Source organism: Podarcis erhardii (assembly GCF_964252035.2).
Source record: "Podarcis erhardii genome assembly, chromosome: 7".
In the NCBI taxonomy this organism is placed as follows: Eukaryota; Metazoa; Chordata; class Lepidosauria; order Squamata; family Lacertidae; genus Podarcis; species Podarcis erhardii.
In genome coordinates this window covers 3,805,229-3,830,390 of record NC_138511.1, presented here as the reverse complement: position 1 = coordinate 3,830,390, position 25,162 = coordinate 3,805,229, and the positions used below count along the sequence as shown (strand labels likewise).

Here is a 25,162-nt window from a genome sequence, read left to right as displayed (position 1 = left end):
ATGGGCTTCTGTTTAAGCAAACATTTACCTGCTGCTGTTATATTCAAGGTTACACTGAGTGCTGTTTAAAATAATTTGGAATGTATTATCTATATTGCACCATATGTGTACAAGACAACAAAAAGCCGTCCTGACAGGCTCCTGCCCCAAAGGAGACAATCTAAAATAGACACAGGGAAACAACAGAAGAGAGAAATTGGAGGTATTCAAATATGAGCTTTCAATGTGGAGTTCTCCGTTTTGAGAGAGAGGCAGATCCCCCTCCCCCTTTTGAAGGAAAGATGTCCCATTTTGAGGGGGGGGGTGCAATAAGCAGACTGTATCAAACTTCCAGGACAGGTGGAAGCCCCTGACTGCCTGTGGGATTTCAGTCAGTCCCAAGACATGTTCATGCCATGTGGTGCCCCTGGCGGAGGCTGGGGGCTATGGAGTTGCCCTGTTGGGAACTCTGCCACCCTCACAAATGTGGGGCATGGCAAGCTAGGAGAGGGCTTGCTTTGCAGCAACCCCTGAATCAGGACTGATGACATCTAGCCATCCCCTGGCTGAGGCTAATGGAAGCTGGAGTCAAGGAACACCTGGAGAGCCAGTGGCTTCACCTTCCCTGTCATAGCTCAACAAGCCTCTTATCAGCTCCAACTGATATGGCAGCTTAGACAGACCTGGACACTCTGGTCACCTCCCTTTAGGACTACAGTGCACTGTAAGTAGCACTACCTAGAAACTACAGCTGGTTCAAAATAGGCCAGTATATTTATTAATTGGACTGAGCTGTTCAATCTTATGCCAGTACCTAATCAGCCACACTGGATGCCAGGCTGCTTCCAGGGCTGGTTGAAAGCCCTTAACAGCATAAAGGTTACCCAGAACATCACGTTCTCCTGCATACACTGACCCAAACTATAATATCCTCCTCAAAGCCCTTGTTCCATGTGCCAACACTCTAGTGAAGTGAGGTGCATGGCCCCTCGCAAAGAGATCAGCACTTCAGCTACAGAATAGCCTCACATCTGGCATCTTCTTTGCTCTTTTCGGCACCAGATGAAGATCCTTTTATCCACCCAAGCCTTGTAAACAACTTACACTTGAAAACAAAACAGATCCATGCTCTTTTAACATTAGAGTTCTGCTTGTTTGATCGTCCAAGCTGCTAACTAGTTTTATTTTTCCTCCACTGGAAAGTAAAGTTTATATGTTACAAGTTGCTGCATTTTTAATTACTGGGCTTTTTGTATTTTAACATCTCATTCTTCATTCTGTGAGCTGTTTAGAGATCCCAACTGTGATAGAGTAAAAGAGAACTAAATTAAGCCACCAATGCATACAGCAGCAAAGAGACTTCAGCATCTGTGTTTATTGTCAAGACACAAAAACAAATACAGAGAAAAAGGCAGACGAGCATACAATCTTTTTACCAGATCAGGCAAAAAAAAAAAGGGGGGGGGGAGGTCTTTGAAAGAAGCAATGCTTCCTGGCTACAATATTGCTTCATCACTATTTCAAACAGCCTTCACCAAGCAGGTGTTCAGTAGATCTTTGAGCCTAGATCTACTATCGGCTCCAGCCATGCTGTTTGGAGCTGATGAGAGTTGTCAGCCAAAATATCCAAAGGGCAGCATGTTGGCAAAGGCTGATGTAGGACACTTATCTTCAGAAAGAGGAAGGGTCCTCCTGCAGCCATTAACTCAGCAGCAGCCCCACAGCCAGATGCTGACCCTGCTGAAGCGCAGCATTTGGGTGCCAGTGAAAGTGAAGCCCCCACATTAAAAAAACAGGACACTGCAATGGGTTTTTCCTTTAGCAAGGAAGGTACTGGCGTCCCTCGTGTCATGCTTTGCTTGATGCTCTAGAACCAACATGAAAAGCCCACCATCCTGGACCAAAATACAGAAAGGCGCTTGGCATTGTTGGAGCAGCTTCTGGAGGTTCACATGCTCCCCCAATTCTGCCTCATACCAAGGCTGAGCATTAGTCTGTCTAGGCCGGGGGGGGGGAGAGGGATGGGGGTAGATCTCTGTCCGGTTTGGCAAGTGTTTTTGCTTCTCAATCCTTTAGCAATAGCAACAAATGCAAAAGGCTGCTTCACTACAAATTAGGCCACTGAATTCAAGAACACTTGGAGTTTGTGGGTCACAAGACCCAGAAGCTCACTTTTGTTACTAAATTCAAATTACTGCACTGTGCAGTGAGCAAAAGGCTCCCTGTTCATACAAGTGCAGCCATCTCTTAAAGCCACTAGTCTTCCACTTAGTGCAGGTGGTGAATCTTGGGGGGTTCAAGTAAAACAAAATAGATCCTGGAAGCTTCAAGTCTGCCCACCCAATGAAGTGTTTCTCCAAAGCCTTAAAGCGGCATTTTGTTTTAAAAAAACTATGAGGTGCCAGGAACTGATCCAAGGCTTCCTGCATGCAGAGCATGTGATCTCCCTAGGGCTGCCATACATCCAGGTCTTCCTGGACATTACCAGGATTTCAAAGGTGGAATTAATGTCTGGGGGGAATTTCTTAAAGATGCTGCTTTGTCCTGCTAGATCTTAGGTAAGTCAATTGAAAAATCTCGGGGTTTTTGTGTTTTTGTAAAAAAAAAAAAAAAAAAAAAAAAGCTCAACTTTTGGGGTGTCCTGGTTTTTACTTTTTGAAATATGGCAACCCTAGTTCTACCATCGTTTGTGGAGGTTGTAACACTGATAAACTGCACAACCCACTTGAGCATTTGTGGCAGGTCTCACCCCTTAGGGATCCACTGTCACTAATCCAGAACTCTTATTGAAACAATGGGGAAAGCATGCCATCTTCTTCCTCCTTCCACTGCTTACTATCACAACTGCCACTTGAGGCAACCAGGGAGGCTCCCCCTTGATTACTCCTCCGGTTGCACAAAGATCTGTTGAGTCTTGGGCCTGAAGCTGCACCTCACCTTGGTGCTCTGCTGTCAGGTGCAGCATGGTAATCCAAAACATGGCTTAGCACAAGGGTGTGCGCATGCAGGTTCTGCGAACCATTGTGCGCCTGCCTGGGCACGTTGCTGATGGGCTTTGCCCAGCTAAGCACACCTGGACAAACCATAAGCTGCAAACTATAGGGTAAACCGTGGTTACAGCTTGTGGTTAGCCAGGAGAGAGTTAAATCTGACAACACACTAAGCCAAACTATGGATTCACTCAGCACAGCACAGCAGCAACAGAATCGGAGAGGATCAAAGCTCTTCTTGCACAGCCTGCGTAACTGCGTTAAGCCATAGTTTGGCTTGCAAGACATGTGGACCAGGCCAATACAGAATGCTGTTGTCTCATGTGACCACCACCAAGTGCCTCCCTAAACAATAAGAAATACATTCACTCGTTTATATTAAGGACCCTATAAAATTACAGCCTGTTTCTGAAAAGCAGCTTGTGACAGATAGCAGCAAGATTTAAAACACACCCCCAATGAGAAGAACACAAGCTCCCTGTGAGTTCCTCAGGCCGATTCCCAAAAATCCACTAGTTACTTTTGAGCAACTTTACCAATCATTTATGAGCAAGGGAATACTTGTACTTCATATCCCAGCTCCGAAGGCTGTTAAAACAGTGAATTTTTTTTATTTATTTTTTAACTTATTACGAGATCATTCTGCTTAGCACAGCAACTCTCAAAATCATCCTTGTAACTAGACTCCCCCCCCCATGTGGTTTCTTCTTCTTTCCACAAAGGATCTATTTTTATAATCAAGTCGAGCTCACCACTCTGCAGACTCCACACTTCTGCCCTCAAAGGCTCCCCCATAAGAAGTGTTCCCTGTGGGTAGGGCAAGTGGGATCGGGTCAAAAGAGCAATCTAGCCCAGGATCACTGCAGACAACATGGGCCAGAGACATCTGGGGGCAAGGTCACAATGTGCCTCCACCCCACAATTATTCAGGGCAGTGCACATGGTTTTTTTCTTTAAGGCTCTCCTGGAGGTCCCCCACTTCTCTCCTGTTTCCCCTTTAACTAGGACAAGTTTATGAACATAGTATTTATTGCAGTTAATACAAAAGGTCAGTTGCATCAGAGATAGAGTCAAGCCCATGTTTATCGCTAAATAGAAAAGGCTCCTGAAAAGCAATATAATTTGTTAACTAAATTGGGATGAGGTAACATGCAAACCAATAAGACACTTAGGCTCTCTCAAAATCCTGAGCTTTTCTTTTTAAACATTGGCCTTTTCAGAGTTTTTGGCTTATTTGACTCCATCTTGGGGATCTTCTAAGCAGCTGGCTCATAACTTTTCACATTCCATTTTAAACTTACGTGTTAAAAAAAAAACCACCAGGTGTAGTGAATTATGATCTGGACAAACGTCAACGCATTTTTAAGTTCCTTTCAAACTAGGGTTGAGCCAAAAGGGCAGAGGCAGGATTTGTGGTTGTTTTCAGCAGCATTGAAAAGCAAGTCCTGCCACCTCATGGTCCAGCTGTGTGCAGGGAAAGTAGTCTGTGTCCCACACGGCCAGATCCGGAAGTCCAGCCCTCCCTCTCTCAACTGGATTTCTTTGCTCTCACCCTTCAGATTTGGCCATCACCAGGTCCATTACATGATCCTTGATTGCCTAGCATTACTTGAGAAAAGAGATCACAGAGCCAGCTTTTTAAAAATGGTAACTAAGGAAGAAAATTAACATGCTAAAGGCAAGATGACCATGAACAGGTTTAGGGAAACGTTTTTCTTTCTGCCCTTCCTTGCTCTCTCAAAGCTGAAATGAAGAATATTTAGCACAACCCTAGTTCCAATACACCAAAGTCACTGAATGTCATTATAAAACTTTAGAAGTTGGAAGGGGTGCAAAGATGAAAATATGCGCAGTGTGACAGTGACCAGGCTCTCCCCACTTCACAGGGAAAGCACAGCTCATTTCTGTAAAGAATCATGCTCAACATTTGTGCAAGCAGATGCATCCTCCCTTCCACCCATTAACACCCCAAGGTAAGGCACCTCTGCCTCAGCGGGGTCAGAGGTCAGGTCAGGCAGCCAAATTCACTGTAAATAATAAAGCCTTCAAACATCAGTTTTCAGGTGAAAAACGGTCCTGATGCCAACAGGCCTTTCCTCCTGCCATGGTGAACCGTGACAAAGGTTAAAATGATGACACCAATCTGACCATTAAAAAGGGGAGGGGGAGCCCCTCAGTAGGGAGGAAAGAGGGGACTTCTGAGTTGTATGGAGCGTGTTCAGTGCTGGAGGGCGATGGAGGTCAGGTTCCCCAGAGAACTGGGAAGAGTCACCTTACATATATATATATATATAAAGGCAGTAATAGCAGCAATAAATGTCAGCAGCATTTTGTCTAAAACAGTAATTCGCCAATAAGAAAATAAATCCCCACCCACCATCCTGTCTACCTTTCACTTTTCACATCAGCTTCTAGGTGCTCTGGCATAGTGCACTGCCTTCCACATTACTCTGCAGATCAGCTGTGTGCTCAGGAAAATAACAGCAGGCAAAGATGACGTTCAGGGAAGTGAGGCCACTAGGAGAGGCGGATTTAGGGAAACGCCTGCACTGGGCGCCGAGCTGAGAGGGCTCCACAGTGGGTGCTTCAACAATGAGGAACAACAGAAGACGAGAGGTGGGGGCACCAAATTTTGGCATTGCACAGAGTGCCTCTGAAACGTTAGCCTCAAGTCTGCCACTGCTCCCAGCACTGATCTCTGGAACCACCAGCCACCAGGCTTCTGGTGGGACCCAGGAAGAAGAGGCATCCTGTCCTTTCCATCACACAGCTGGCTAGCAAGGCTCAGAGGATGACTGGCAAGGGAGGCCCCTTAGCTGAGCGCCTGTCAATGGAGCAGCTAGTATTAAAAACAAAGGGATTTTCCCCCACCCAACCTCCATTAGCAGAGCAACCAGGGGAGGCTCCCCGCTTCAGAAAGAGGAAAGAACACATAGGGGCAGCCTTTTAGTTGCTGTAGGAGTCAACTGCTTTGTAGCACCTGAATAAAAACGTACAGCAGTTTGTCCAGTTAGGAAAGCCAGAAGGTCTCCATTTGGAGTGGGAGGGACAGGATTATAAGGCAGGCTGCCATTTATTTTAGGAGGGAGGGCATTCACATTTGTTTATTCTGCAGGGTGGTGTCTTTGTAAACTAGAGGAAAAATAAGAGTAAAGGTATATTTGTGGGACATAAGGTAAGGATACCTTGGTTTCTTATAGATACAAGCTGGTTGGGGCTGATGGGAGCTGTAGTCCAAAACTGGAGGGTGCTATGTTGCTAAAGACTGATCTACATGCTAGTTAAGGCATCCCAGTAAAACAATGTTAGCTAACCTGTGGCCCTCCATATACTGCTGGACTACAACTCCCATCATCCCCAACCACTGGCAATTCTGGTTGGGGCTGACAAGAGTTGGAATACAACATCTGCAAAACTCAGCTTAGCCACCCCTGCAGTAGAACATCCAGACCAAACAGCCTTGATATACATACCAGCATTTCGACACCCACCCAACTACTCTGGTTTCCAACCAGTCTCCACAGGGAACAGCAGAGGTTACCAAATCCAGATCTCATTGGCTAAATGTCTCTCCCATCTACATAGAGCGATGTGATGAATGTTCACTTCACATTGCATGATCAAGGATATGTCTATAAAGTCTCGTAGAAATGCCAGTGTTGAAAACTCACAGTTCAAAGCAGTCAAAGTAGAGCAGAGGGATATGGCTGCCTCCATCATTGGGGGCCCACCACCAATCCAAAGGCTGCCATTAGAAGTATAAGATCCAGATGGACAGGAGTCCTCACAGCATGGCTTCTGGAAACTAGCTGCCTGCATAGGGAACCACCCATGCCAACAAAACCAATGGCCCTCCAGAAGGCAAAGGAGGAAGAATGCAACAGGACGCCTCCAAATCAGTAAAAGTGTTTCCGGCTCTGTTCCTGCCATTTGTTGTAGACTATAATTCCAATGACGATGGCAAACACGATGGCAACCAACGAGAAGAAGACTATCAAGAAGAGAGCAAGGCCACTCATTGGTTCCATTGGAGTCTCTACTGCAAAGGATGGAAACACAGATCAGGCTCAGCTACCAAGAAATAGCCATGAACAACCTTGTGCCTCTTTGGCTGAATTCCTTGGCCAAACTTAGCTTCACGTCAAGAAAGGTTAGCAGAGTGAGTAGGCATGGAGGACAGATTTAGTTTGTGGTTGACTATTAGCCAGAATACCTAGATGGGAGCTAAATCTCAGGTGTATTGTGCCTTCGAGTAACAGATTCTGGGAAGAGCAGCAGCAGGGGCTCATCTAGAGATCAAGGGCGCATCTAAGCTCAGTGCTTTCTACACCAGGGAAGGGGGTGCCTAACTGGTGACCCTCTGGATGTTTCTCAACTACAACTCCCATCACCCCTGACCACTGGCCATGCTGGCTGGGGCTCATGGGAGTTGGACTCCAACCACATCTGGAGGGCCACAGCTCCCCACCTCTGGCTTTCACTTACTTGCACAGCAGTGGCTCTCCAGGGTTTGAGGCAAAATCTTTCCCCGGGGATGCTGGGAACTGAAGCTGGGACTATTTCATGCAAGTCATGTGCTATGCCAGAGAACTGTGGCTCTTCCCCACGAACACCAGCCAAGTTGCTTCACCTTCCTGGTCCCAAGGAGTGTTGAATTACAAGTCAGGGAAGTGGCATCCATGATGCAGACGCACATGTGAATTATCTGGACAACTCTTAAGTTAAGCCTTCAGGGACTTAGCATCTGACCTTTGAAACTGACCTCCTTCTGTCAGTGTTGCAGACAAGGCCCATTGCTGCACAGCTAAGAATTAACTGTGTGATATCAGTATCTTAAGATCAAAAGAGCAGGACTCCTCTGCAAGCAACCAAAAGTCTGCATCCCTAAAGCATCTCTTCCTGAAACTCCAGCCCTAAAGCCCCATCACTCACCCCACCCCACCCCAGCCCTAAAGCCCCACCCACCCACACTTACTTCCAGGCAGTTTCATGTTCTCCACCACAGGTAAGAAGACTTCTTTGTCCCGCTTGTCCTCCTCCAGTGTCCGTTGAACAGTCAGTTGGTACAGCTTCAGGGAAATGATGTCATGGTTATCTGGGGCAAAAGAGGAATAGGGAGAAGGAAGAGTGTGAGCACAATAGGCAGGCAGGCACTCCCCTCACACCTGCTGAAATTCCCCCTTGCGTGGGAGGGAGCACAACCTCTACTGGTTGACCAGGTAGCCTTCCCACTTGGCTCTCACACACATCTCAGGAATGGCTTGTAACCATTGTTCAAGAACTCTATTTTGTCAATTGTATCTGGGGCAAAAGAGTAGACAGATAGCTCTTCCCAAACTCCTCACAAATAGGAATGACTTTGCCCATCACTGACTGGAGAGAACTTTGTGGAACTAGGCTGCCTAAACAGACCCAACACCAGCGGCTGTGTGGCAGTCCTTTAAGCTGGACTTCATTAACATGCTCACAGAATGGCAAGAGCACACAGCTGCACAGCAGATCCCTTCGGTCAACTTAGACCCACCCTCTCCTTCCCACTGTGCAATGGCCCTGGGTGATGCATCCATCCTGGAGTTCTCCCCATGTTCCATGCGCAGCCAGCCATTCCTTTAAAGAGGAACAACCAGCTCTGACTTATGGACAGGATTTGCATCTTCAGAGGAGAAGCTGTGCAGCCCTTAGGCCACTGGGGTGCAATGGGCAGACAGAGGTCACCGCTAAGCAATTAGTAACTTATCATAGAAACTTTGGTGAGACATGAGTAAAAAAAGGGTGAATGAGCCCAGTTGGGAGCATGTAAGAGGAAACCACACAAGGCACATGAGTGATGCCCATGATGGATAAGACCCATGAAAATACAGCAGGTATGTTTGAAAGTGTGAGGACTGTGAGCTCAGTTCTAATTCTGAAACTCAAGATGTTCCTAGGTGCAATTTTCTCTTAATTCTAAGTGCACATCTTTAGCCCCTGGCTACAGCTGATGCATCTGTGAGTTGTAATGTAGATCCCACAAGCCTGAAGTCTGCCCTCGCCTGGTACAGAAAGACCAGGCATAGGCAAACTCGGCCCTCCAGATGTTTTGGGACTACAATTCCCATCATCCCTAGCTAACAGGACCAGTGATGAGGGATAATGGGAATTGTAGTCCCAAAACATCTGGTGGGCTAAGTTTGCCTATGCCTGAGAAAGACTAAAGATATTTTAGGCATCTACAAACAGAACTACAGAACTACAGGAACTACAGAACTACAGGAAAACATGAGAGCCAGCAGCCATTTATGGGTTCACTTTTCCCTGAACTTCTTCATTTCTGCTTCTAGGAGATCTGGCTTTGGACTCTTGAAAAACACAGCAGCAGCGGGAGGAGGAGGCTTTCCGCCGGCCTTAAAAGCAGTACCCGACAGGTCCCCGGTGACAGAAGAGACCCCAAAGTAGTAGCCGCGTGGCAAGTGTACTCCTGGGATGTCAATGCAGTCTCTCCATTCATGCTTGCCATCGATATCAAGCAAGACCTGAAAAGAGAGAAGACTCAATCCAACCTACTCCTTTCTGAGGCCACACCTGAGGAATGCAGCAGACAAAGAGCACAGAGAAAGACTCACCGTAAGCCTCCTCTTCACATAGCGGATCACCAGGAATGTGTCGTGGTTCAAGTTGCGCACCATTGCTGTGCATCCACCAAGCTCAGTGGGTCTGCCATCTCTGTCGTGGTCATAGGCAAGGGACCCATTGCTCACCATGGCAGAGACGTATGGGAACACTCGCTGGAAGAGAAGGGAGGAACTGCAGGTCAGCCAGCTATTTGCACACTGCTCTGTCAAAGGTCTGGCCACATCCAGTGGACAAGGGAGGGGAAACAGGCATGCAGGGAGCCAAGCAGGACAGAGACAGAACCCAGCATGAGCATTAGCAGGGCTGGGACTTACTCTGGACAAGCAAGCACAGATCAGCACAAACTACTACTACGTCTGAGCAAGAAGGTCTAAAAAAGGTTTTGACAACAGCACTCACTCCCAAAGGAGGCAGTGATGGAGAAGAAAGCTATAATGTCTACCAGCCATGATGCCCAAGTTCCGCCTCCACGTTCAGAGACAGTAATATTTCTGAATGCCCATTGCTGGAAGTCACAGGAGAGTGTGCTCTTGTGCTCAGTTACTTGCAGGTTACCCACAGGCACAGCAGAAATAGGAGAGGCACACCCCAAATTCTGGAAGGGTGTGTTTTGATGCTCTCAAAACACAATGAGTCTCACCTAGCAAATAGGTACAAAACTAACTAATGTAACCAAGATATAAAATGCCCACCACCAGCTTAAGCAACTGTAGCACAGCCTGAGCCAACAGGCTGCTCCACTTGACTCAACAATAGGCTGGAGACCTCCTGGTTACTGCAAGATGGCAACAGATGTAGAGTACAGTTCTCCATGAATGGTTCAATTGTCGTGAGAGAACACAGGCCCTTTGCCAACCTCACAGGAGAACTTAACCGTGAGGCTTGTGCCCCATGAAATTCTTCTAAGAGATGCATCTTGCCCTTTTAGACTATACATTTCTAACCAGGCAACATCAGTGTATTACTTCTGATATCTGCATCGAGTGTTGTTAAGTACACCACCTTTCAGCACAACCCTAGAAACATATAGACTATGGAACTGGGCACAGAATTCCATTTCTCAAAACTTCAATTTTTTAAAAATAATAATAATCCTCAAGTTTCTAAGCCATATGGTTTATAAAATATATGCTTGAAAGCCTGTAAGAGCCCCACCCCGACCCCCAGCCAGCATCAAGTCAGTCAAAAGAACAGATTCTGTTTCGCTGTTATGACTACTGGATAATCCATTGATAGACCTGCCCTCCTTTATGGATTTGCCTCAACTCCCTTTAAGGCCATCTAAAGCAGTGACCATCGCCACACTTTGAATACTGTGAGTTTCATAATTTTTAACAAAACACTTGTCTGTCCTAAAGCCACCATGCAAGGTCTTCTGCTAAAGGGAAGAGCTGAGAAGGAAGCAGTTTATAAACTCATGCATGGCATGAAGAAGGCAAACAGAAATTTTTGCTCTCTCTCAAAACGCTAGAACTCATGGACATCAATGAAGCTGAATGCTGGAAGACTCTGGATAGATAAAGTAAAGTCCTCCTTCACACAGAGCATCCTCGCTCCCACAAGAGGCAGTGATGGCCACCAACCTGGAAGGCTTTAAAAGAGGACTGGACAAATGCATGGAGGAGGGGGCTCCTGATGCCTTCAAGGCCAGAGGCAGTCTGCTTCTGGAAGGCACAGAGGGGGAGAAGGCTCTTGCACTCGGGTCCTGCTTGTGGGTTTCCTCAAGGCATCTGGTTGGCCACCGTGAGAACAGGATGCTGAACTAGATGGGCCACTGATCTGATCCAACAGGCTCTTATGGTCTTAAGCGGGCAAAAGACCTCTCCCTCTTCCCAGGCCCTTTAGGTGACCACCATAAAGCCCTGTCTGCATCTTAGCACAGAAGGACCCTACTGCGTATCTGCAAAGGCAACTGTGCCCTGCCTAACAGTGGAAATGGCTCTCGGAAGGTCACAGTGTGTCACTTTTCATTTTTAAAGTCCAAGTTCATCTTGGACAATTGCCCCCATCTACAGATTATGAACTGAAGCCTGAAATTTGTGGTTAGAGCTTGTGGTTTGCCCAAGGCCAGCTGAGGAGTCCGAGATTTGAACCCAGAGGTCCCTATGCTCCAAATGCATTAAACTGATGAGACTCACAAGAGAAGGCAGGGGAAAATATCCCAGTAACTACACATATAGCAAAGCCAGATCTGCAGGGAAAGGATGGTGAAGAATGGAAAGATAGAGGGTAGGCCAGTAAAACAGGCTGTCATTCAATAATTGTCGCTCTGGTTCCAAGCACTGGAGTTTTCCGACCTGGGATATTGGCAGACATAAAACCCAAAAGCAGTAAGAGAGGCAGACTGGCAAAGAAAACACTATAAGCTTGATGCAAGGCTAGGAGAGCATCTTCAAGTACCTGGTTTCCTGAGGAATACCTCTTCTTCTGGGCCTGAGAATCCAGAACAGTTATTGCAAAGCAAGGGAGAGAGGGAGGGAATGAAGCAAGAGACAGTCATCCAACAGACAGTTAAACATTGGCCTGTAAAACTACACACCACCACTCAACCATGACCAAGATCCATTTTGGGGAAAGCCTTGGCAGCTATTCATATTCCTGGAATTGATGGTCAGGGATATTTTGATACAAATCTAAAGAAACTCTGTAAAAGCGCAGGTGATGAAATGTAACCACAAATGGGCTCAATGATATGAACTGAAGTACCCAACACTACCAAGCAGGAATCCAGCCAAACCATGTGCTTGCATATATGCAATGGAACGGGTTGTGTTCTTCAAACTGCAAATCCTGACATTAAAAAAAGACAGCTTTTAAATCCTGCCCAGCATACTTTATTTTTAAAATTGTTTTATTAAATATCTTCTTGGGTTACAAAAGTACATATTGTTTGTTTTCAGATCTTGAAGTCCTTTCTACAGACTTTAATGTTGCAGACAGTATCAAGATACTTCTTGACCCACAGAGCTTACCAGCCAAATGCTTCGTAAGCAGTGCCGCCATCCCCCAGCAAGTCATGTGCACACTTTTTGCACACTTTTTGCACACTCTTTGCACACTTGCCAGATGCACCAGACAACGTCCAGGAGAAATCAACTGAATCAGATGGCCAAGGACACCTGTGGCCCTATAGATCCACCTACAGTGATGGCTCCCTGTTGGACTAGCATTTCACCCAGAGGGGCGTCTTCACCTCCATCCACTGTTGGCCTCACCTGGCAACAGGCAATGCTGCTACTCCTGAATCTGGTGCAACTGGATCACTCTCCTCATTCCTGACTACAGGGAGGAACCAAAGTGACTCACCCTTCAAGGAGGCTGCCTGCTCCCTGCCTGAGGTATGCCTAGATCAGTAGCTCATGCAGAGGCAGAGCAGGTGAGGCTGTTCTGAGGCAGGCAAATGACTTTACAATAAAACTCTCTTGCGCGTACAAGTAAAATGAGCCTTCTTTTTCAAGGGGGGGGGGAGGAGGTGCTTCACTTTCCCCACCCAAGTTCACACTGGCCCAGACCACGGGGAGCGGGAAGAGAAACTGAACTTCTTTTCATGGGAGGGCCCAGCAGGGTTACTACCAGAGGTTCAAGAATGGCTTTCACTGCCATTTGAGGCAAATTCAGAGCTCCACTGAAGGGAGACATTTCAAAAGGGAATACAAAGAGCCCCCTCAGGTAGGCAAACAAAAGCAAAGCTCAAATAGTATTAGCAAACCTGAGCAAATATCGGCTTATTTTGGGGGGGGGGACAACTGCTCAGTATTTCCACAGCAAGGCCAACCAGATTTTTTTTAAAAAGGTCTGAAACTGCAGAGCCTCATTGTGCAGCAAGCCTGCTTGCCATTTGAAGAGGAGAGATCCAAAGTAAAGATGGGAAGGGGTAGTTTTGTTGTCGCAGAGCTGCTCTGCTCCACAATAAGGTGAGCCACGACAGGGCATGCCACGTGTCTGCCAAGGATGGTCCATGGTACAAACCATTTGATTCTGGAAGCCATTCTTGAACCAGAGGTCTTGATTTAAAGTGACCTGTGGTGGACAGGGAATGGGAGAGACAGAGGGGAGGGAGAGAAAGAGATGGAGACCTGCTCCATGGCCTTGGAATGGGGTCATTAGTTCAACTGTATTACTGAACTTGGCCACCCTTGTTCTGAACAACCTTCCCCAACCCGGTGCCCTCCTGATGCCTTGGATTACAACTCACATCAGTCCTAGAAGACACCAGGCTGGAGATGGCAATTTCAGAACACTGGACACATCACAGCTGTACAGAACATCTGGCAATTCCAACCAGTTTAACTTTCAGAATAGAATCAGATGGTAAAATTTCCCTAGATTGTACAGCTTTAGGTTGCAGGAAGGGATTAAAACATTTGATTCCAATGAAGAAAAACTCCCTGCACATACAAAAATAGAACTGAAAACGTAGAATGAAAAGCAAGCAGCATTGGCTTGGAATAACTAGTCAGATGGGTTTGGGATTTACAGGTTAGACATTATCGTATCTCAACCAAGACAGGGCAGTAATAGGATGAGAATTGGGGATTAAACTCAGAAAAGATTTCGCATTGACAGAGAAGCTGCAATATGGCAGCAAACCTGCTAGCAGGATGTCCTTTAGGGCACCAGACAGAAGCTCCTCGATTCTGACTTGGTAAAAAGAAAAAGAGGCAGATATAATAGTCACTGATTCAAGACAAGGTTCCTTCATAGTTCCTCAGATATACGATGCATGCACACTTCCATGTACAAAAACATTTGCATCAATCTCAGAAAAGAAGGCAGAAACCAATAAAGATCTTGCAAGTTAAGGAACGTATTTTAAATAGCTGGCTAGACCATCTTTTTTTTAAATGAGGAGTTACCACAATTCTAGTCATGCCCTTGTCAGCAGCCTGGTACCCAGGAGGTATCTGGTACTGCATCTACCACCAGCCACAACGTGGTCCTATGCTCATCATCTGAGGCCCTTTGTGTGCTTCCTCCATGAGAGGTCCAGAAGGAGGCAACGCAAGAACGGGCCTTTTCTACGGTGGTGGCCCATTTCTGAAATGCTCTCCCCAAGGAGAATCACCTGGCGCTTTCATTATACATCTTAAGGCACCAGGTGAAAATGTTCCTCTTCAACCAGGTCTTTGGCCTTTAACTATCTATGGCCTTTTAGAGGTGGGCCAGATGTTTTTAAATGTATTTCTTTCTCCTCTTGGTTTTAATGGGGGTTTAGTTGGTTGTAAGTCACTTTAAGTTGCCCTGGGCAAGACAGAGCAACTAACGTATTTAATAATAAATAATACTTTGCTGGGGATCATGAGGAACCATGGCCATGTTGGTGGAGCCTGTGGGGAGCTGTCATCCAAAACACTGAGTGGGCATGAAGCTCAAGAAAGCTGAGCTATGCTCAGTGGATATAAAGTTATACAGGAAAAAGCCTGGGAAGCACATGGGCAAAGTTGGTTGAAGCAAAGCTAAATATATATTTCCTGTCATTGGGGTGTGTGGCTTCAGTGCACAGTTTCTCAGCCCTTCAGATGAGTAGCAAAAAGCAATGCTTATGAAAAACTGAATTGATGGAGACCACGACAAATTTACATTGTGCTGGAAGTATTAAAATCCTGCACTCTAAACGCACAGATCATGCTATTTGTGGTTCATTTTATGTCATTCATGGCCAATTACAGACCCTGAACCAGCTAGTAAGCAGAAAACAGACTTAGCACTTTAAAAAACCAAAACCTTCATCCCATTGCAATGGACACCCCGGGACACTGAACAACAAGGATTGCCCCCCCCCCCCCCCCCCGCTGCTTTCCCACTGCTATAACCGCTGTTCCAAAGCCACCTTACCTCCTGCTGTTTTTCCTCATTTGGATAGGTGTCTACAAACACTCCCAGCCCTAGAAAGTTATCCTTGCTCCCGAAGACAGGCCCTAGAACAGATGTCAGTGTGTTCACCATCAGCTTCCACCAGCTGCTGCTTTCTAGCATTTTACTCCACCACTTGGTGGAGCAAGCAGAAGTTTGAGCTAAGCAGGCTTATTCCCCACAACCAAACTACAGAAGACCTGGCTTCCCATTTACACAACTTTTGGAAAGACTTATTAATGGATGCCCATTACAACACATTTCAACTTTATAGCTTATTTTGAACAATGCAAATCTACAGCAGAGAAGTGCAACGTTCTCGTGCCTGTATTCAATAGTCATCCATCTCCCAAATCAGCACATTTTGAAGTCAGTGATGGCTAACCCTGAAATGGACCCTGGAGCAATCCAATATGATTCTTGGTGGGTTTACCAGACTTTAGTCAAGTTTTGAGCAAGAGATACAAATTTAACTCCAAGGGGAAGTGCTTTCAGAGTATAAAAGCACCCACATTCAAATGTTGCATCTCTTGCTTATGAATACAAGTACATATGAATACAAGTACATTAATCAAGGGGAGGGGGTGCAGTAACCTAGTCATTCATGGACGTTGTTCTTGTAGAATAGCCATCTCCAGCTTGATGCCCTCCAGATGTTTTGGGCTACAGGCAGACCAAAAGATTTGGAAGGCAGCAGGTTGGAGATGGCTATTGTGCAGCAACTCACACTTTAGGACTCTGGCTCACTGCCCAGAAAAGTATGGTTCTTGAGAATACAGGTCTGCCTCTCCCATTTAAAGCTACAGCTCAGTCAAACTGGTTTTAGTTGAAAAAAATACCACCTTATCCCCTGAGTCAGGGGTCAGGAATAGGATCCAGCAGGCAGGCCAGACCCTCCTCTCTCTTTTACCTGCCACCTGCCCACAGGCCAAGTTTGACAGATGGGCAGGGTCACTCCTCTGACATCACAACAATGTCAGGTGACCTATTTTTGCCTTTGTAGTTTGAAACCAAACCATGTGGTCAAAGGCACAGCCCTGTACTTTGCAAAGCCAACAATCAGCTGACCATTGTGTGCACAGTGCTTTGCAAGCCCTAACAATCAGATGATAGCAAAGTGCTGTTTAGGGGTTTTGCAGGTGCTACTGTTCAGGTGCCTACAAACTCACTTTCAACTCAGCCGTGCCTTTACCTGCCCTACACTCAACTTCATAGAAGCCATCAGATGCAAGGGAGGTTGGGCATGGCTTAGTCAAAGCAGCCTCAAAGGCCTAACGTGGAGGCTGGGAGGGCCTAAGAAGAGGTTCCCCACTGCCGTCCTAAGTACCAACTTCCTGGCTTCTTCAGGGCTCTTCTACATTAACCTGTTTGAGAGAGACACAGTGTGAATGCATCCAGTTACTGGGGGCAGGAGAAGTGATCGGCATCCATTTAGGGCCAAAACAAATTTATCATGTGGCATTAGGCAAAGCACAGGATCTCAGGGGTTGTCCTTCCTCACACTCTAGAGCCACTAGCCTAGAACCAGATGAGCAGACGTTGGTGTGGGAACCATTAATTATCTCCCAGTGCACTTTCAGTTGAATCCCCTGACATCACAATGAAAAAATCTGAAGAGATTCTTTGGGGTTCCCACTACATACTGAAGAGGCAACCTGCTTCCCGGATATGTTCACAACTTAAACTAGTACTAGCTTGCCAACTTTAGCAGTGCAAAACAATTGCAGCAAGAAAACAGTAAGAAGGAATTTATTATTATTATTATTATTATTATTATTATTATTATTATTATTATTATTACTCAAGATGGGGGGGAATGCAGGAGCTGGGGTTTTAACTCAGCAGCTTTAAGTATATTGCCTTACAGCCACTATAAAAGAAGAAAACCTAAACTGGAAAAATGGTACTCCATTCCATAAAGTTCCCAAGCCTTTGTTTGAGGTAGCTTTCAGTTCACTTCCCATCCATTACACAAGACAAGTCGTCTCCCCTTGCAAATGCAAGAGAAGATGTGAATATACACACACAAACCCCAATCCACAGCAAGCTGATCTGTGCTATCAGAATCTAGAGACGGGTGCAAAGCAGCCAGGTGGCTCACTGCTATGGATCTGCATGCATTCGGTCCCTTGAGCAGAGGCTTGTGGTTTGGCAATGCACTCGAGAGAAAAGTCTTTTACCTGGCTGCATACGGTCCTTTGTGTACCAGATTGCAAAGCCATCTCCATTCAGATTCTTCTTTCCTTGTCCGTGGATTTTGAAGTGTACCTGCATCTCCCAGTCTCTCAAGTAACAAGGCTGCAAAAAGTGGAAAGGGGACAGGGAGAAGACAATGTATTTGTGATATCAGGGACAACTATTCCAACATCTGCCACACAAGCACATAAGAAAAAAAGGAGACTTTTGGGCACATTTACACTACAAATTTAATTTGGTTTTAAAACCAGATTTGTTAAATGGCTTTCTGCCAGGAAGAAAAGTATTCCAAAAGCACTGCGAATTCTGTTATCAACCCTTAGTTTTAATATACTTTGAATGCATCTACTTTGCATGCAGAAGGTGCCAGGTTCAATCTCTGCCATCCCCAGGTAAGGCAGGAAGAGGACCTCATCTTAAACCCTGGGCAGTAGGCAGTACTGAGCTAGACACTCTGAGCAAGGAAGCTCCCCATGTCCCATAGCACAAAAGGACTGGCCCCTGCCCTGAGAGGCTTACCATCTAATTTGGCATAGGACAGTGATGTGGATTTTCCAGAGCATTGTGAATTAAAATTTCAACTGGAAAATTTCACTATGCAAGCTGGGGTAATTTGCTTTGGAATTTTTTCTGATGCCCTACAGACTGATCTAATTAAGTGTGTTTGTTGACTAAATGCAAGTAAAACAAAGCTTTAAAAAAGAAAAAATATTTTTTGTCAAAAAGAAAAAAGCACTGGGAAATTTTGCATGGAGAAATTTGTACTAGGGCTAGGCAATATTTGGTTTTCAACCTCATGACATATCAACAGCTAAACATCGTGATATACTGATGCATCACAATGTCTGAAATAAGGATGGAGCTATGAAGAGACATTGGCTGGCTTCACAGTTTTTCTCACATTGTGACTTTTGCATAGCGTGGACACACCATGATTTACGATATATTGCTGGGTCAAAAATTCTGAAACCGATTTATTATTAACATTAATTAAATTTATCTATCACCCTATACCCACGTCTCAGAATGATTCACAGAATAAAATCAGAATATAAAACCATAAAATACTTTAAACAAAAACAACTCAAACCGCCTCCCCCCCCCCCCAATATCATGATATGGACTTCAAATCAGTTTTGGCCGATGTATCTATATATCATCCAGCCCTAATTTCCACCCCACACCATTGCCCAGGGTTAAAAAAAGGAAGAGAGAAGTGGTGAGATTTCTGGAAGCAGTAAAATGGCACGACATCCCACAGTTGTTCCAATAGACCTTGGAAGGGGAAAGGGCACATCCTTAGTCCCCTTGCACAAATCCAGCCCAGTGCCCCATGCTGTTTGTGGTGAGCCATGACAGCTCAAAGGAGTTTTAAGGCTATAACCCAACACACACAGGCAGCTTAAGACGAAGTTTTAGCAGGGCTTATTTCTGAGTAAACGTGAATGAGGTTGGCTTGGGAATCTGTAGCACAGATGTTTCTGTTACTCCAACAATGAAGAACAGTGCAGCTGAAAAGTGTGTACTGTGCAGGTGGGGTGAAGAATTCAGTATTCAGAATGGCGTCCCCTTTGTTGTATGCTACCCTCTTTAGTTTTAGAAGGGAAACAGAAATGCCCCTCAACCCTGATGCTGTTCTCCCCTAAATATTTCTCTGTTGTATTTCTGAAAAGAAACAAACACCAAAAAATTGAGGGAGTAAGAAAGTTCCCATCAGCTTGTAGAAACTGCCAATTTTGTGAAGATGCAAGAACAGATAAGGCATTCATTGTTTAGGCTACTCATTTGGAGAAAATAAGGATCCAGTAAGAGGGAGGGAAAGGCATTTGTAAACCAGAAGAAACAAGGTCCTTTTATTTATTTCTCAAGCTACCGATGCGTAAGAGCCCAAGCAAGCAGCCGCTAACTGCAAGCTGGCAACTTTGGCTCCAATTTGGACAGCAGTATTCCCTTAACACGCCACCCCCAGCTCCACCTTGTCAACACTGATTGGAAGCCATCAAGCAGGGACCTGGACCTGGTTCGATTTCTCACAGCTCTGAAGTCTGTTGAAGCACTTGAATACGCACAAGTGGAATTATAAAGGAGTTCAACTGTCTCCATTACGTCTACTGAAAGGAAAGGTAGAACTCAGAAGCAGGCTGAAGAAATGCACATTAGCAGAAACAAGCATCAACCTTTACAAAACGCAAACAGCAAAGAAGAGTGCTTTCGGGATTCCTCTTGCCAATAATCTATACATTCCCTTGCCAACTGAGTGCCAAGGAAATTAATCCCAGCTGGTGTTATTAAGATATGGGGAACTGCACACAGGCATAACAACAGAGCAAAATGGCATCAGTTTAAGGAAAAGACAAGAAAGTTTCCCAAGTGGAAAGACTTCAGGATCTTACTAGCCCAGTGCCTTGACAGTCAACTCCACAACAGCTGACAACCTACTGCTGTCAAGTTATGAACCTTCTGCCACTAAAATACAGTATTAAGGCAGCCAGCTGATAAAATGCCTGAAAATTTCTACACTGAATCTGGCTAGTGCCAATGTTTTGCTGAACCTCTGGGACAGCAGGCAGAAAAAGGGAGCTGGCCAAACATAACATACAAATGATGAAACCCAGTCTGCTTTTGGATAGTATGAATAAACACTGAGCTTCTAACAGTTTCTGATGTTTGCAAAGTCCAGGTCATTTAATACCTTATATTCACTATCACATTTACTGAAGTAAGAACAAAAGGAGGGTCTTGCTGGATCAGAACCAATGCCCCTCCAATCCTGCATTATTTCCAGAAGCTTTCAGATAGATTTCCCTAGGAAGCTGAAAAGCAGAGGCTCTGGATATTAGGAAATCATTCATACAACCTACACCCTGCCCAAATCTCCTCCTCAGCATAACTATTACAGGTAGCCATGCAGTGGAGAGGGAGCACACCTCCAGGAATTTTCAGTACAGGAGCAATAACATCTGCTGGACGAATGAAGTAATAGCAAGGCTTTCAAGTTTTGAAATTGTTTGTGAAGATTAGCATAAAGGAAGTTGGAGAAAAAAGAAAATAATCAAATAGAGGGTGGATGCTGCTTGACTTTTCTTTGCTGATATTCCTATTTCATTCTAGCACTTTTTGTTTGCAACATTTTTACAAAATGGTTTGAATTCCTATGGTTTGTTTCCTCCAGAGATGCCATGTTCAGTCAGCATGCTAAGCTAAACTACAACTTAGCTCATGCTTGATCTTTATCTTAAATTATATTCTTTGGGCAGAAACAAGCAATTAATAGAGATTCAGAAACACATCTTTGTCTTAAGCAGTGTTAGAAACTGGGATAGAAAAGCTAGGAGCCAAAACAGAATGTCTAGGTGCCATTTGGGGTTGGCAACACTTTTTATTTATTATTTTGATAAGCATGAACTAATGCACAATTCACATAAGTGACATATTGTGTGAACAAACACCGGCTCCCTCGGCCTGAAAGTGAGATGAGCGCCACAACCCCATAGTCGCCCTTGACTGGACTTAACCGTCCCTGGGTCCGATACGTTTTACCTTTTAACATAAATTGTTAATACGTATTTAATTTGGTATTTACAATAAAAAATATTGGTACCATACTTCAGATTTCAAAACACTCTACTCTTTATTGTTAACCTCCTTAACATATTGTCTGTCTTTAACATATACTTTTAGGCTTCAAAGCACATAAATTTCCGTAATCCTTGAGTGTCAGCCAGGCACAAAAAATGGCACCCAGACTTTTTGAGGCGCTCGCAAATGGAGAATCTTTAGGCACAAAATGCGCCTGCCCTTCCAGTTTCAAACCCTGGTCTTAAGGTACAAAAAGTCTTACACTTGCAAAATACATGATCAAAAGCCATGCAGAGTACAGAGCCGAGCATAGGTTGAGAAACACAGAGTTAATGAGAATGATACAATATAATTGGCAGCGAAAGCTTTAAAATTAGAAGCAAAACAGGGAATCCCTCAAGACAGCAAATGCGTAGCAAAAAGGTTGCATTAAAAATATATTCAAGGTGTTGCACAGCAATTAAAAACTATACAATAACCTAACTTTGTGCAAAGCATTAAAAAAACCCCAAGCAAAACAAACCTAAGCAGAAGGAGCTACCTAAAAGCACGGGAAATTACACTAACATTTTAAGCAGCAAAGAAAAATGTTTTAGCAAGATGAGGGACCAACCAAAATAATCTCAAAGATACTCCACAGAGTTGGTGCCACTACTGAAGGTCTTCACTGAGCCTTCCCTAGAATCGCTTGTTCCTTGAGAGCATTTCTTTCTGCCAGCAACTTGCAGCTCCCCCCCCCCTTGGTATTCTTCCATTTCAGTGACTAATATTGCACTGGCAAAACCAATTTAGTAAACAAGGAGACAAAGGTCACAACTCTATGTTTTAAGACTGTGGGGAGAATAGCCTGGCTTGTGACCAGGTGAAGACTTTAGAGCTGCCTTACCCAAAAATTGCAACTAGACATTCCGTTCTGGTGACTGCAACCCTGGTTTCAGGAGCTATTTGGCAATGTTCCTAACACTGCTCTTGCGTTGTCATGGGCATCTGATGCTAGCTTTTTTGGTTTTAAAATACCAGTTTACTAAAGCAGCAACAGAGACTGGCACATCAGTCAGCAAGCCCAGCACCAGAAAAGCATTATGATCGCTGAAGGTGGCTTTACTGCTTGGAAGCTCACTTTTAAAGTGATCTCTGATCTTGAAAATAAACATGAGCCACACAGTAACTTCTTCAATCTACAGCTCTGGTATGAACAGAACTTTGTAACCAACACAACTTGGCTTTGAAACATAGTTCGTTTCACATCTAATTTTGCCTGCACTCCATAATATTTTTCGGCACATCAGACACTCTAAATATTAATCCTCACAGGATTTCATTATCATACTATGAATTGCCTCACCTTTCACTGCTTTATTTTCAGAAAGCATAACATCAACAGGAGAAGAATTTACAAGGCAATTATTTCTGGTGTAATGAAGCCCTAGAGCCCACCTGCAGGCAATTAGAGGAAAATAAGCCTTACCACCCTGTTCCAGAGAGCGCCCTGCTTGCTCTGAATATCTGGAGTGAGACGAACAAACTGGGTCATCACCATCGCATTGCCCATAAGTTCCCACAGAGAGGAGCTGGCTGATCCTACACCTGAAAAAGTGAGGAGCAGAGCCGTAATCCTAAAAACAGCTATTTCATCACAGCTTAGTACAACCAAGAAACAAAAGCAACAATGAATCTGCAACTGAAAGGATACAGAGACAGCACCCAACTTGTTTTCTCAGTGACTGGGGACAGCACATCATTATGTTTTCCCATACAGGTGAATGGTTGACAGTCACTTCTACTGGGAGAAGTGCATTAATTCACTTGAGGGCAATTAACCCAGCAAGAGTAAGAATGTTGCTTGCCCCGATCTGGGGTCCCAGGCCTTGCTGGTAGAGATGCTACAGAACGTGCCATGAGGCTCTGTGCACAGAAATACACTGCAACCACCACCAATGTGCCCCAATCATACCAACATAAAAGCCCACCCAGTCACAGGGAGAGGCACTCTGCTGGTCAGTTTATTTTTTGTATTATTTATTAAATCTGTATACCACCCTTCATCTGTAGATCTCAGGGCAGTTCAGAGCACAAAAATACAAGCCAAAAACACATAATACATTAACAAAAGCAAGAACAAGAGTTCACTGCATACAGGCAGAACTTCAATCACACCCAAAATTTCTGAAGGGTTTTGCACAAGGAAGAAGGCTTCACTTGTTGTATTCATAACTTAAATATAGCTACAACACCCTCCTTTCCATCTAGTCTCATAGGCACACAAACGTTGGGGCGCACAGCCTACTCCACAAGGGGCTGCTACTCACCCTCCCCCCCCCCCCCCGCATTGGATAGTTGCAGAGAGCAGAAGCGGAGCAGCTTTGCATTCCCACTAGGTGCCTTTCAGAGGAAAGGTTTCCCCCTCTTGGATTTCTTATGTGCAAGAGGCTGCTCGTGGCAAAGGGGCAGCCCAGGCAGCCCCACCTTTTCCTTCCATGAGCCCCCTTTGGGCCTAGAGACAATCTCTCCCTCCCCAAAGCGGGGCATCACCTCCTCCCCCAAGCAGCACCACTGAACATCTGCACAGCTGGCCAACGCCCAACAGGTGAAGCACTTTCTGCACAGAAATGCACCATTCAGCCTTCAGTGCCCACATCGCTTTTGAGCAGCTGCCTTGCAGGCAGACAACCAACGGGGGAAGCGCCCCCCTGTGATATGGGGGGGGCAGCGAGGGAGCCTGTCCCGGTGACAGCGCCGCGGGGCTTGCGGAAGCTGCACCGGGAGGATTCCTGCCTGCCTGCCTGCCGTGAGGAGGGCGCAGCTCACCCTGGTAAGGCTTGGTGAGGGAGTGCTCCCGCTTCAGGTGCTCCTCCATCTGCTCGGCCCGGGACCCCGGAAGCAGCAGCAGCAGCAGCAGCAGGAGGAGGAGGAGGAGGAGCAGCCCTGCGGGGCCCCGGCCGCCTCTCCGCGGTCGCCCCGCTGCCGCCGCCGCCATCTTGGCCCGTCCTCCGGCCCCGGCGGGCTCTTTAAGCGCAGCCCCGCCCCCGTCTCCTCCCACGGCCAGTAACGGACGCCGCTTTCATTGGTTCTCCCTTTAGGTGCCGCCCACTTCCGCATCGTGCGCGCCAGTCTGTTGGCTGCAGTGCACGCCCGTTTCCTTCACCGGCAGAGGCGACGAGGTTCTCGGCCTCTTCGCCGGAGGCTTTATCCGCGGAGGAGTCTGGGAAATGTAGTCTGTGGCTCCTGCCGAGGCTTCCGGGAAGGATGCTCCGCGCGGTCTGGTCGGGCTTCTGCTCCGCTGGGTGTCCCCAGAGGTCTTTCATGGGCAGGTCCCCGCCATGCGGTTCAAGCGACTTCGATGCACATTTAAAGCACAAGGCTCCCCCCCCACCCCACCCCCGCCAGAATCCTGGGAGCTGCAGTTTGGGCTGGGAATTGTAGCTCCGCGAGGAAGAGATTGCAGTGCCCAGGCTCCTGGCGGGGGAGGCACGTGCTCTCAATGTGCTTTCAGGGTATGAAGTGCACTGCTCCTTAGAAATTGCTCTCTAACGACCAGGTAGAGGACTTTTATCTCTTGAGCAGACGTGGATATAAAGTTGCAGGGTGCAGTAGATCACTTCCCGTGGCTTGCCGGACCAGATCTTGCCCACAGGCATTAAGTTACCCCCAGGCCAGCCCTGCTGGACCCAGTTCTTTGGTGCCAGCCTTCCTTCTCCTAGCCTGTGTTGCTATTTCTCTTCGTCTTTTGAAATGAGCCATCTTTCTCTGAAAATCGATAGTGACTCTCTTGGTGTTCAGTAAGGGCCCACTGCGGTTAAGTGCTTGCACTGACAAAAACCATGAAATTATTTTTCAATATCCAATTAATGCTGGCAGGAAGTCAAGGCCAAAAGCACTGCACCGACTGCCAATATGCTACCAAGCCCATTTCAGTACCGATAATCAAAAGTACTGGTTTTAGTACTGCTATA

At 45.9% G+C, this 25,162-nt stretch overlaps 1 protein-coding gene across 3 annotated transcripts; it reads right to left on the bottom strand.

Moving 5' to 3' along the window:
* Window positions 1–1,334: 1,334 nt before the first annotated feature.
* On the bottom strand, window positions 1,335–24,205 carry LMAN2L (lectin, mannose binding 2 like). Of its 3 annotated transcripts, XM_081870057.1 has the most exons (9): window positions 24,018–24,205; window positions 22,678–22,796; window positions 17,615–17,732; window positions 15,417–15,499; window positions 11,982–12,014; window positions 9,572–9,733; window positions 9,367–9,481; window positions 7,945–8,064; window positions 1,335–7,008 (listed from the first exon to the last, which is right to left on the bottom strand). In XM_081870057.1, exons 1-9 carry the CDS (start codon window positions 24,184–24,186, stop codon window positions 6,866–6,868), a joined length of 1,062 nt encoding a protein of 353 aa, XP_081726183.1. In that variant the 5' UTR covers window positions 24,187–24,205; the 3' UTR covers window positions 1,335–6,865. The 3 variants fall into 3 exon arrangements, with proteins under 3 accessions (XP_081726183.1, XP_081726184.1, XP_081726185.1); XM_081870058.1 differs by lacking the exon at window positions 11,982–12,014; XM_081870059.1 differs by lacking the exons at window positions 11,982–12,014; window positions 15,417–15,499; window positions 22,678–22,796; window positions 24,018–24,205 and having other exon boundaries at window positions 17,615–17,729.
* Between the last annotated feature and the right edge of the window lie 957 nt (window positions 24,206–25,162).

Coding starts and splice junctions, on each gene's coding strand:
- LMAN2L (XM_081870057.1), bottom strand. CDS start 24,186: ATGGCGGCGGCGGCAGCGGGGCGACCGCGGAGAGGCGGCCGGGGCCCC. Junction 15,500..17,614: donor AAAGGACCGTATGCAGCCAG/GTAAAAGACTTT, acceptor CATCTGTTCTAG/GGCCTGTCTTCGGGAGCAAG. Junction 7,009..7,944: donor GAACATGAAACTGCCTGGAA/GTAAGTGTGGGT, acceptor CATCCTTTGCAG/TAGAGACTCCAATGGAACCA.